General features: G+C 36.3%; 1 protein-coding gene across 1 annotated transcript; it reads left to right on the top strand.

The window, feature by feature from the left end:
- The first annotated feature begins 3,144 nt into the window (after positions 1-3,144).
- On the top strand, positions 3,145-14,003 carry LOC126885186 (uncharacterized). Its single transcript, XM_050651620.1, has 2 exons — positions 3,145-4,095; positions 7,675-14,003. The coding sequence occupies exon 2, from the start codon at positions 7,989-7,991 to the stop codon at positions 11,694-11,696; it is 3,708 nt and encodes a 1,235-aa protein (XP_050507577.1). The 5' UTR covers positions 3,145-4,095; positions 7,675-7,988; the 3' UTR covers positions 11,697-14,003.
- Positions 14,004-14,307: the final 304 nt, after the last annotated feature.

The raw sequence follows: 14,307 nt of genomic DNA on the forward strand, positions 1-14,307 counted from the left end.
GAAGGAAGCCTCGCCCACCCACAGCATCGCCCATAGACCAATGAGATCAAAGTCCAGCGACCAATGAGAACTTAGCCCCAATCACCGACCAATGATCAGGCACCGACCAATGGGAACACAGCCAGGCCCACCTACGTCACAAACCCTCGCCTTCCAAGATGGCCTCCTCTTTATTTCGTTTATCGCAAAATATACAGGGTGTAGTCAGAAAGCCAAATAAGACACTTATCCATGAAGCACCTATCTGCCATCTGCGCTGTTATTGGTTCGTTTATTACATGTAAGACATTAAACGAAAGAGGAGCAATCACAAAGACATTAGCAAAAGAGCATTAGAGCATGTCTCCGACCTGACTGATCATATATTGTTGGAAAGAGGAAGGCATGTTACCATATAAACAAAGATGTCAGCAATGACAAAAACGGCACTATATCATATCTTCGTGTCTATTGGTCCAATTCGTGTGAATATGGTCTCGTTGGGAAAAAGAGGGGATATTGAATATGTTAACATAAAAAAAACAAAGATGTCAGCAATGCCAAAACGACACTAGATCTTCGTTGCTATTGATTTTAGCGTAACAGCCGTTGAAGGAAAGGAGAAACATGGCAACACTGCCAAAACTGTAATATATTTGTTGCTATTGGAGATATTTTGACCTGTCAACTTAATGGGGATTCCACGTCTATCACAGTTCTCTAATCATGCCACCTGTCGGCTGCAACATGTAACTATGCCCAAGCCATCTAGAAGAACGTATACCATTCTTACAGTATGACCATCAAACATCCTATCACAGTTCTTCATCTTATCATGCCACCTGTCGGCTGCAACACGTAACTAATTGACATTGCCAAAACGGCATTACAACATATCTTCTTTGCTAATGATCCGATTTTGACGTATGGGATATCAAATGAAAGCGGTGGCGACACAGATGGCAACTGTCAATTCTTCTTCTGTCAACGTTCAACATTAATTGCCAATTCTTCTTCTTCTTTTCCGTATAGTGCCTAACAGAACGTGACAGTGCCTAACAGAACGTGACGTGCATAACGTCACGTGAATCACGCGACGTAAATAACGTGACCTGATGGTTTCTAATGGCCTCTAATGGTCTCTGCTACACTCTATTCCCTAATGGTATAGACTATTTATCTTTAAACCATCCTAACAGTGTACCTCTTTAACGTGATATTTTACCGTGAATGACGTAACGTGAATGACGTGACGTGAATAAGACATTGCCAAAACGGCACTATATCGTATCTTCGTTTCAATCATACATTCCTACAATGAACATATACCATTCTTACAGTATGACCAACAAACATCCTCGATCTCCCTCCAAGCATACATTCCTACAATGAACATATACCATTCTTACGCTGTGACCAAACCAGCAAACATCTCACGTACAAGTCTTTTCTACGGAAAGTTGGGTAGTATCATGAAAATCACCAAACAAAAAAAAAAAAATGGTATTGCGATTCGCATACTGTATTTTATCTACTGCAAGGAGGGTAATATTATGTAAGTTGGTATTTTACTTTTATAGTTAAATAATCGTCTATTCAATATATAGGAGACTACATTTGCCATCTAGTTTTTATGTTTATTATTAGCTCTAATCCTTCCGTAAACGGAACATAATAATGTATACAACGTTTATGATATATAAACCTTCGGTGTAGAATACTATGACGTTCCCCCACTCATGGAAAATTCACAGATACACGATAGAATACTATGACGTTCCCCCCCACTCCTTCAAAATTCACAGATACATGATAGAATGAATAAAGCAAAAATCAGTATCATTCAATCATTCGATGAAGCAAGATGGAAAAAATTGAGTTGTTCAGAGGTCCGAACGCAGTCAGAAAAATTAAGCAGTTAAATGTAGATGATATACTTATTGATCAATGGATGACAAACACAAAAGTTACCTGCTACATCCTTTATGTCAGCGGAGTACCAGCATCATTTGTACTCTTATCGAAACGTGACTTTGATCCACTTGGACAACATGATGTACCAAGAGTATTAGAATACGTATACACTTTACCTAATCATCGGAGAAGAGGATATGCATGCAAACTTATACATCACATAAAGAAAAATAATGAATTCACTGCGTTCTGCTCCAACGAAGAATCTGAACGGCTTTTTTTAAAAAGCAAATGTATTAATCACGGCTTAATGAATTATAATGTAATGTTTAGATATCCATAATAAATTTATATAAAATATATCTTGTCTTATTTCTTACACGTTTAATATACTTGTAAATAATAGATGGTGTAGCTTACAATGACAATACATAAAGATGCATGAAACTGCCATGGTTATTAATCCTATTTGATATCCCCCAATAGAAATATGGGGTATAATAAAATGAATGAAGAGATAAAGAAATGATAAAAATAAAACTTTTTTCATTTATCCACTCACTTATGCGGTTAAAAAAAACCTTAAAAAGGAAAAGGTATCTGCTGTTGCCATGCAACGCAGCAGTAGCACACACATTAAAAAACACATCCATCCTTGTTTGCATACAACAATACACTGATCCATAATATAAGAATCAATTTATAAATAATCACATAAAGCATATGATAGAGTGCCAAAGAGGCCTTATACATAACAGGTTGTTAAAACAAACATCTTAACGTAATTTGTCATTCAAAATCCTGTAATTTGAGGTGCTACATGATAAGATTCAACATATCAGGCAAATAATATAAGATAGAGGGTCAAAAAGGCGTTATATGTGACATGTTGTTAAAACCGACATCACAACGTAATTTGTCATTCAAAACCCTGTAATTTGAGGTGCTACATGATAAGATTCGACATATCAGGCAAATAATATAAGATAGAGGGTCAAAAAGGCGTTATATGTGACATGTTGTTAAAACCGACATCACAACGTAATTTGTCATTCAAAACCCTGTAATTTGAGGTGCTACATGATAAGATTCGACATATCAGGCAAATAATAAACGATAATGTGTCAAAAAGGCGTTATACATGACATGTTGTTAAAACCGACATCACAACGTAATTTGTCATTCAAAACCCTGTAATTTGAGGTGCTACATGATAAGATTCGACATATCAGGCAAATAATAAACGATAATGTGTCCAGAGGCGTTATACATGACATGGCGTTAAAACAGACACCGCAACGTAATTCATCATTCAAAATCCTTTAATTTGATGGGTCACACATTGATTTCTGATTATCCGTTCCGAAGATACATGGTACATTGCCATAACGGCCTAAGGGATAACTTGGTTGAGCTGTAAATGCTTATTTATTGTTATTGACGTTAAAACAAAGCCATTAGCATAGAAAAATCTCGTATCGCAGTTTGATCTCTAGCAAATCCTAATTCGCTCAATTTTGCACCAAGTGCTCCGTGCAATATATCATTAGAAAGGTCTTTTCATACATATTAAGAAAATCACTGACCAAGTGTGTTACGGTCATTATTTATGGCTGAAAACGACAAAAAACTACAAATTCTCAATGTACTATATTGACACAAAATGTACTTATATGGTACAAAAAAAGGCCTTATACAGAACATTGTGTTAAAACAGACATCACAACGTAATTCGTCATTCAAAATCCTTTAATTTGATGGGTCATACATTGATTTCTGATTATCCGTTCCAAAGATACAAATATTTGTACAAAATTATGAAAAATCGAATAATTTGAAATATTTACAAAAATATTTTAAGTTGTTTGTTAACATGCCGGGTGTGTATGGTTGATAAGAAAAGAGTGCAGACGTTATTTTTGTTAATATTAACCTCCAAAGATATGACAAGCCACAATGCTAAAAGTCCGGATGTAGTCGGATGATAACATGTAACCGCAGTTGTTATTTGTGTAAATGTTATCACATATTTTTAAAACTATAAGGTCTTGTTTTTGCAAAACACATTCAATTTCATTTGATCACGTTCATGCTGTGTGAATTTCGCCTATAAATACTGAAATAAACGAGCATATACCACAGTCGACATCTGACAGTTTCTACAGTATAGTTACAGTGTTCAGTGGAAAATATTCAATTAAGGTAAGAGATTTTGCTGTTTATTTTACATATGGTTTTTATGAATTTATTGGTTTGCTATTTTTGTTAAATAATTTGGATGTACATGTGTTTCCTTTCATCTATGGGTAATACTGGTTTTAATTCTCTCTTCCCAACTTGTTTGCAGGTCTTCTAGGTATCTATATATACTTCTCTTAAAATAAAATGTGTGTACTATAGGTGATTTTATTCTTATATTCAATGTGATTTATTATAAGTAATTTTATTACTTGTTTTTATCATATCGTAGGATGTATCTGTCGCTAATATTTTTAACTGATTTTACGTTTTATCCCTAAAATAATAATAGCTGTTTATGACTCATTTCTACTGTACTTTTTCATCTTTTAATATTTCCTTGTTACATAAATAAATGAGGTAGGTTTTTACATTAAGATAATCATATTTTACTATTTAGTTCTAATACTTTCATGGTCTAGAATCCGCATATGGCCCAGAATCGGTATGCCGATACGTGGCCACTTTCATGCACCAAAATCGCCATGTGGTCCCGAATCGGTGGTATGCCGACTCCCGGACACTCAAGAATAGTAACTTTTTATGATACATTTAGCGCGGTACTCCGTCTTCTTTTAGCACATTTTTCTTGTTATCTGCATTAGGATAATAGTATTTTACCGTTTAGTTCTTATTTTCTAATTTGATTTATAAATTTGTTTTATTTCATGTTTTTCAGGCATGTATGATGCAACACCTGTCCGTATATTTCTGAACAATTTTATGATTTATTTCAGTATCTTTTTATGCCGCATTCTACCGTACTTTTGTTTTTCAACAATATACAATGAAGCGTAGCTGTCATTTATATTTTATATACGACCAAGCGTAGCTGGTATTTATTTTTAACAGTGTGATAATAATCGTGTTGCATTTTCTATTTTATGTACGACCCAACTTATTTTTATTTTTAAAAATATATTGACACTCTTTGTAATGCATTGGGTTAGTAAATAAGAGACAATATGAGTCATTTTATTATTTTATTTAAATTTTTTTTTATGCTAGTACATTATTACAGTTTTTAATTAAAAACTAAATGCCCTAGTCGATTTATTTTAACATTTTTATCCAGAGGTCCAACGACATAATGGTTAAACGATGATGTCTCGTAATCTATGCTTGTGCGCTGTTTAAATTGTCGGTCAGAGCGTTCAACACTCTTACGATGTTTTTTCTCAGTTTTCCGAACATTTTCACAGGGGCTTCGACGCATGTTTGAGTTATTTTTAAACAAAGGTTTTATGATCTTATTAAATTTATCCGGGAATGCTTGATGCCTCAAATATCCTAGGGAATCTCTATGAACACCTGTGACTTCTAATATTTTTTTTTTTTATAGTTTAGGCTATCATTTGGTGTAAAGTCTTGAGGATACATATAAAATTATAACAGTATATAGCCCACAAGTAGCCTTGTACTTGCTATCGTTAATCAGTATATTCTTAGGAGCAAATTTGATTTCCATATCACCCATTAGCCATTTATCAGTTTTCCAAACATAGTGTGGACCATAAGCTCTATCAAGGTCTGGTGAATGATGCCAATATTTTTGAAGGTGTTCATCTTCTTCTTCATCTGTGCTTTCTTCATCCTTCTGGCGCATATTTCTCAAACGATTGTTTTGGTGTCCGCTGGTCTCTTCATGCTTCTCTGTCTGATGTGAAGTTTTCAGATAATTGTTTAGTTCTCCAAGAGGTTCAGTACTAGGTGTTAAAACTGTTTTGAGTTGTTGTTCACGTTGCATTATTATTTTGAGTGAATTATACTTTTTTTAATAACTTAGCAAGCTGCTTGACACGATGTTCACCGTTAATTTTCTTGTATCTGAATGCCGTTTCTCTAGTTAACACCTTTATCTATATCCGCTAACTCGCATCTGACATATAGCTAACATGCATCTGGCATACATCTGACTTGCATCTGACTAGCATCTGACTTGCATCTGACTTGGCGCTAACCGTTAAATTATCGCTGTATAACCTCAGACATAACGCTGAATCATAGTTTACTTCATGCAGTAATCACGTGACACAGAACGTCACAGTAACTAACAGAACGTGACAGTAACTAACAGAGCGTTACGTGAATGACGTAAATCACGTGACAGTACTCAACAGAACGTGACAGAACGTGACAGAACGTGACGTAAAATAACGTGACAGAACGTGTCAGCACCTAACAGAACGTGACAGAACGTGTCAGCACCTAACTCTCTCTATCTCTCTCTCTCTTTCTCTGCTATCACACTTTCTTTGCGCTCAACAACCTTTTTGCTACAAGCATCAATGACGTACTTCCTATTAACAAGTGATATATTGTTTGTAACAATATAACCTAATTCTTTAATTATTTGTTTTATAGCTAAGTAGGTTATTGTCAATAACTGAGTTGTATATAAAAAACAATTACTTCAAAAATTTATTTATTTTTTCCTAAGTATCTTTGCTACAGTAATAAAAATATTTTTTCGTATTTCCAGCAGACCTGCAGGAGCCTCTTTAAAATAGGCAGTCGTCGATTTGCTTTTCTGAAAATCATAATAAATATTCTACATTTTTATGTCTTCGCCGCTTTTACACATAACATTCCTTTTTTCATCGTAAATTCTATTTGATGAGGTAGATGATGTTTTGTAATTGCATCTGTTGGGCCGTATACTAGTTCGTATGTTCATTCCAGAAATGGGGCGTAATTACAATTCCATTTGAGTAGAACTTTGCACCTACTACCACCTCTGTCTTTATCCCATACTGGCTGGCAACTTCATGAAATATTAAACTAGCCGGTAAACACGCGCCTGCGTAGCTGGTTCGGATAAATTCTTGCTCGATACATGTCTTAATCAAGTTTAACTGAATGTACTGTTTCATACTGGAGCAACTGCTGTGCCTGCTTTGACGGTTATTCGAAGAATGAAAACTTATTGTGTTATCGAGTGTGTTAGTGATGAAAGTGGCGGGAGTTTTCTCGCCGAAATGTTATGCAAATCTAACTGAACAGTTTTCAATGTCGTGTTTATTCATCATATCTCGATATATGTATATCGGTTCTCTTCATACATTTTCCACATCTTTCGCTAAGTAGCTGACATCTATCATAATTATGTTGCCCATTTTTCAAATATTTTCGTAACTAGACCAGGAAGAAGAATTATATGAAACCCACTTTCAATTCCTAACCATGAATCCTTCTTGTGATAGAATAATGAAGAATTAACTATGAATGAGTCGACTTATAATTTTATGTGCCTGCTCCAATCTAATCATCACAAAGTATCTTTTACTTTCTGGTAATATTTGTTCTAAGTTGGCCGTACTGCTTCTTTTTATGTTGGTAGTACTGATACTTCCTTGAAAAATGTATCCAAGTTTAATAAATGTCTTAAATGCAGCACTTTTACATTGATTCTTATGGAAGAACAAGCACAAATCTACACTTTGCAGGGGCCTTTTGAGCATAACATAATAACATTTAGTTTTCCGTCCGACTAGAAGTATATTTAATACCTTACATTACGGCATTTTCTTCATTCTGTTTCAGATATTCCTAGCGTTCAGACGTGTGCTCTGGTGAGTTTTATATCGTTCAGAAGTGTGCTCTGTTGAGTGGCAAACTTTGAATATTTTTTGATTTTGTCGAAAACAATTTTTTTTTTTTTGAAATTTTTAAAACATATTTAGTGTTTGGGTTCTAATTTTTTTGAATTCTAAGTTTTGAATATTTATTATTATGTTATTACTTAGTGTTGTTTGATTTGGTCAGTTTTTTTTTAATAACGAAAACATGAACAAATTCTTAGTCACTAAAGATACATTTAAGAAAATTCGTATTTCTCATCCTTTAATAACGAAAACATGAACAAATTCTTAGTCACTAAAGATACATTTAAGAAAATTCGTAAATTTGGCCTCCAGGGACGAACTCTGGAATTTAAAATCAGGGATGTGCCGCAGAGTGAGGAACCTGTGGGATGGGTAAAAAAGGCCATCGAGGGGATTGTACTTAAGGGAACAGAAGGTTTGGAACCAACCGATCAGGTCGGTTTCACTTTTTGCTCGAAAGACTTTGCCAGAGGTCAGGGTTGGATGAGGTTCAAACCTGCCTCTGAAGTGACCGTTGATGATATATGGAATAAGATTAGTTCCATATATCAGAGTAATAGCACCGGCCTCAATACCGAGACATTTTGTTTGGGTATTACGACGGTAAAACTGCCCGCGGGAAAAGGTGGTCCGAGAGGAAGAGCTTATAACTCCTTTAACGAGGAGTGTTTGAAAAGGCGAGGAACTGTTGTTATTAAAAACAAGGATAATCTTTGTTTACCTCGTGCTCTTGTGGTTGCAAAAGCTCACGTAGATAAGGACCAAGAATGGAAGAAGGTACGTCAAGATGTTGGAAAAATACAAGGACAAAGAGCCCATCAACTGATTGAAGCCGCTAATGTAACAATTCCTGTCGGAGGGGCCGGAATACCCGAACTACAACAGTTTCAGGGACACCTCACAGATTACAAAATTGTGGTGTATAGTTATGGTAGCAAGGGTCGTGACGTTATGTTCTGTGGTAACACTAATGGTCCAGCGTTAAATCTTTTGTATCATGAAGGACACTTTAACGTGATCACTTCTTTGACAGCTGCTTTTTGCTGTCGATATTATTGTGAGGAGTGCCACCAGCCGTTTAACAACAAAAACGACCACAGATGTGGTGGTACATGTTTTGCTTGTCGTCGTTCACCAGCTTGTTCCAAAGATTGCGTGAAAATACCCTGCGATCAATGTGGTCGAAACTTCTACGGTAAGGCATGTTTCAATGCTCATGTTGGTTCGGTATGCGATAAAATCAAAAGGTGTAAGACCTGTTACAAGATCTACACCAAAAGTCATGTCTGTGGTGAGGTCTTCTGTAAAACTTGTAAGAAAAATTGTCCGTCAGATCATCTTTGTTACATACAGCCCGATTCTGGTCTTCCTCCATCAAGCGATTTTCTATTTATATTTTATGATTTGGAAACTAGTCAGGAAAAGATATTGGCTGATGGTTCGCTTCTTCAAGAACCAAATCTCTGTGTATTTAATCAACGTTGTTACAAATGTCTCCCTGAGATGAAATTAGTTTTCTGTCAATCTTGTGGATTTCGCCAAAAGATTTTGAGGGGTCTTGACGTAATAAGTCTTTTTATGAATCATATTTTGCAAATTAGAAAAAAATTCAAGAATGTTGTCGTGTTAGCTCACAATGGAGGAGGCTTCGACCATCAATTTATTTTAAATTATATTTTAACAAAGACTGATTTAACCCCTGATCTCATTATGCGTGGTACGAAACTAGTGTCAATGGCTGTTGGTAACGTTCGTTTTCTCGATAGTCTTAATTACTTTCCAATGGCGTTGTCTGCTCTACCTAAAGCTTTTGGGTTGACAGAGTTGAAAAAGGGATATTTTCCACATTTGTTTAACAGAGAGGAAAATCAATCTTATGTTGGACCTATGCCTGATCTTAAATTTTACGATCCCGATAATTTAAAAGATGATGCACGTGACAAGCTGATCGCGTGGCACGCTGAAAGAGTAGATGAGGGATACGTTTTTGATTTTCAAAAGGAAATTGTTGAATATTGTATTAGTGATGTTGAGATTTTGACTAAGGCTTGTCTCACTTTCAGAAAACAGTTGATGGATACTTCAAATGTCTGTCCGTTTTTCGAGGCAACAACTGTTGCATCGACTTGCAACAAGGTATTCAGGCGTAATTTCTTACAACCAAACACAATAGGCCTTATTCCAAAAGGTGGCTATCGATTCAAAGATAATCAGTCGAAAATAGCTTTGCAGTGGTTATTGTGGGAAGAGAAGCAACGCTGTATTAAAATTCAGCATGCCGCCAGGGGACCTGAAGCTCTTATTGGAAATTGTAGGGTGGACGGTCTTTACGAAAAGACCGTCTTTGAATTTCAAGGTTGTTATTATCACGGTTGTCCTACTTGTTACCCTACAGATAGAACTGCACCCCTTCATGACGATCCTTCAGATTGTATGGAAAATCGTCATGATAAAACAATTGCTAAAGTTAAGCATCTCAGATCAATAGGATATGAGGTGGTTGAAATGTGGGAATGTCAATTCCGTAAAATGCTGACGGCCGAGATAAAGGCATATACCGAGGGGCATCCTCTTATGGCTAGTTTACCTTTGAATCCTAGAGATGCTTTATATGGTGGTCGTACAGGCAATACTGTAGAGTATTACAAGTGTAAAGATGGTGAAAAAATTAAATACGTTGATGTTTGTTCGCTTTATCCGTGGGTATGCAAGTACGGAAAGTTCCCAATCGGACATCCAAAGAAAATATATATTGGACAGGAATGCACTGCTGTAGACATTACTGAGTTATCTGGATTAATAAAGTGTAAAGTGCTTCCTCCTACAAACCTCTATCATCCTGTTCTTCCTACCAAGATGAACAGTAAATGTATGTTCGTTTTATGCCGAAAGTGTGGAGAGGACTTTGCGGAAGAAGAGTGTGAGCATTCGAATGATGAACGGGCTCTAACAGGTACTTGGGTGATTGAGGAGGTAGTGAAAGCTTTATCAAAGGGTTATAAAATACTTGAGACCTATGAGATATGGTCCTATGATACTTTACAGTTATCGAAATCTCAGAAAGGTCTTTTTTCCGATATGATGAACAAATTTATCAAAGTGAAACAACAAGCTTCAGGGTGGCCGCGAGGATGTGTATCGGATGAGGAAAAGAGCCGGTACATCGAGGAGTTTCTTCAGAGGGAGGATGTCAGGCTGGAGTTTTCCGACATAACGGAGAACCCTGGTCTGAGGTCGTTGGCTAAGCTTATGCTCAATTCTTTCTGGGGTAAGTTCGCTCAGCGAGAGAACCTCCCTAAAACATCCATAATAAACAAGCCTGGAGAATTTTTTGCTATGTTGATTAATCCATCCATTCAGGTTAATACGGTGATCCCTGTAAATGAGGACACACTGGTTGTTACGTGGGAGTATGTGAAGGAGGCGTACTCAATGTCGTCAGCAGTTAATGTTGTTCTGGCATCATACGTTACGGCTCTGGCTCGTCTCAAATTGTACTCTTATCTGGAGATTATTGGGTCTCGGGCAAAATATTACGACACAGATTCGTCTATTTACCTTTCCAAGGCTGGCTTACCTGATCTCCCAATAGGTGAGTGTATAGGTGACTTAACTGATGAGTTGGGTGGGGGGTATATTTCAGAGTTCGTTTCTGGAGGGCCTAAAAATTACGCATATAAATACACTTTGCCTAACGGTGAAGAAAAAATTTGTTGTAAGGTTAAAGGTATTTGTCTAAATTATGAGGCATCTAAATTAGTTAATTTCGATACCATTAAGAAGATGGTACTTATGAAGTCTGACCCTGTTTCTGTGGTGACTAAACAAATACAAAGGACACAGGATCATTGTGTTATCACAAAAACCCTTGAAAAAAAATATAGACCAAACTCAGCAAAAAGAAAATTTTTTGAAGATTTTACATCCGTACCTTATGGTTATAAAAAACTTAAAATTTAAACTATAGCCCAGACTCAGCTTTTTTATTTTTTTAACACTATACCTGTTTAACACTCACAATCAACATTTTTAATTAGTAAGTTATATATTAATAGATTACTTTTTGTTTTGTCAACAGTGGATGCTTTTTCCTCTGCGATACAACCGATCGTCTGTCGCACTGAAAAGTGGGTTACTAAAAAGTTGTAGTGAGTTGTCGTTTGTCCTACATGATTAAACATCTTTAAAAGATGTTCAGTTAAGACCATTAAAAGATATCTGATATATAGCCCACTGGCAAATTAATGAGCCGTTCTGGTTAACTCTAGAACCGTTGCTCGTGTAGCCGCTCATTATAAAAGATGGCAATCAGATCATAAAAAGATGTCTGCTGAACCATTTCCTGTATGTTTAAAAAAGATGTTCAGTTAAGGTCACTAAAAGATATTCGTTATAAAAATGTACTATAAATAATGTTAATAAAAAGATACCTGCTGAACCATTTCCGGTATTTTAAAATACAATAAACAGTTTTCGGCTATGAACCACTTTGTGATTTTGTAACATCATTACAGCTTTGCTCGTTACTTACTAGAAGGTGGGGCAACAATCGCTTGTTCTATGCTATCACAAATATATATATATATATTGAATCACATTTGATTCCTCTGAGGAAATTTGGTGGTTGTAGGCCTCTAGGGGATGGTGTCCACGATAAAACACCAACGAGGTATGTGTTGTACCTCATGGGTGCCTTGGAAATCAACACGAGTAACCTTTGTTTCAGATTATCCTTGAAAAAAAAATCAGCACGAGCTATGTTAGCTTTAACGTGACGACCTTTACGACATGCTTTTTCTTTACGACAATACTGTTAGATATGTCTTTATACATTAACAAAAGTTTTTTTTCTACCTAGGTATACTCTAAGTGTATATAATTTTTTTCTCAATATATCTGATACATAATACCTTTAAATATGGTCCTCCTTTTGGAGTATAAAAAGGACGGTCGACTTTTAACCCGCACGGATGCACGCCTATGTACCTTTACGAAGGGAATTGTACATAAACCTATAAGCTGATCGTAATCCATATCTGCAAAGTATGTTGTCAGCTTGGGTTAGTATATACAGTGCATTCCGTATGTTTTATAAACATGATCAGGGGAAATTGTTGCCTGATGGCTATTAAAGAACCGTCTATGGCCCTCATATATTCTTATCACAGATCTTTAATATCAAACTGTAAAATTAATACTACCCACTTGCCGTAGATAAAATATTGTATGCAACTATTCAGTAAATTACATAAAAATAATACACATTTTTCTGAAAAGACTTGTACATGAGATGTTTGCTGGTTTGGTCACAGCGTAAGAATGGTATATGTTCATTGTAGGAATGTATGCTTGGAGGGAGATCGAGGATGTTTGTTGGTCATACTGTAAGAATGGTATATGTTCATTGTAGGAATGTATGATTGAAACGAAGATACGATATAGTGCCGTTTTGGCAATGTCTTATTCACGTCACGTCATTCACGTTACGTCATTCACGGTAAAATATCACGTTAAAGAGGTACACTGTTAGGATGGTTTAAAGATAAATAGTCTATACCATTAGGGAATAGAGTGTAGCAGAGACCATTAGAGGCCATTAGAAACCATCAGGTCACGTTATTTACGTCGCGTGATTCACGTGACGTTATGCACGTCACGTTCTGTTAGGCACTGTCACGTTCTGTTAGGCACTATACGGAAAAGAAGAAGAAGAATTGGCAATTAATATTGAACGTTGACAGAAGAAGAATTGACAGTTGCCATCTGTGTCGCCACCGCTTTCATTTGATATCCCATACGTCAAAATCGGATCATTAGCCAAGAAGATATGTTGTAATGCCGTTTTGGCAATGTCAATTAGTTACGTGTTGCAGCCGACAGGTGGCATGATAAGATGAAGAACTGTGATAGGATGTTTGACGGTCGTCCTGTAAGAATGGTATACGTTCTTCTAGAGGGCTTGGGCATAGTTACATGTTGCAGCCGACAGGTGGCATGATAAGATGAAGAATTGACCACAGCGTAAGAATGGTATATGTTCTTATAGAGGGTTTGGACATAGTTACATGTTGCAGCCGACAGGTGGCAGGATAAGATGAAGAACTGTTATAGGATGTTTGATGGTTTGGTCATACTGTAAGACTGGTATACGTTCTTCTAGATGGTTTGGGCATAGTTACATGTTGCAGCCGACAGGTGGCATGATAAGATGAAGAACTGTGATAGGACTAATATATCACCGTTTTGGCAGTGTTGCCATGTTTCTCCTTTCCTTCAACGGCTGTTACGCTAAAATCAATAGCAACGAAGATCTAGTGTCGTTTTGGCATTGCTGACATCTTTGTTTTTATGTTAACATATTCAATATCCCCTCTTTTTCCCAACGAGACCATATTCACACGAATTGGATCAATAGACACGAAGATATGATATAGTGCCGTTTTGTCATTGCTGACATCTTTGTTTATATGGTAACATGCCTTCCTCTTTCCAACAATATATGATCAGTCAGGTCGGAGACATGCTACAATGCTCTTTTGCTAATGTCTTTGTGATTGCTCCTCTTTCGTTT

Source organism: Diabrotica virgifera, chromosome 5, assembly GCF_917563875.1.
Source record: "Diabrotica virgifera virgifera chromosome 5, PGI_DIABVI_V3a".
Lineage (NCBI taxonomy): Eukaryota > Metazoa > Arthropoda > Insecta > Coleoptera > Chrysomelidae > Diabrotica > Diabrotica virgifera.

What these genes read in the sequence shown, in the direction of transcription:
- LOC126885186 (XM_050651620.1), top strand. Translation starts at nt 7,989, where the DNA reads ATGAACAAATTCTTAGTCACTAAAGATACATTTAAGAAAATTCGTAAA.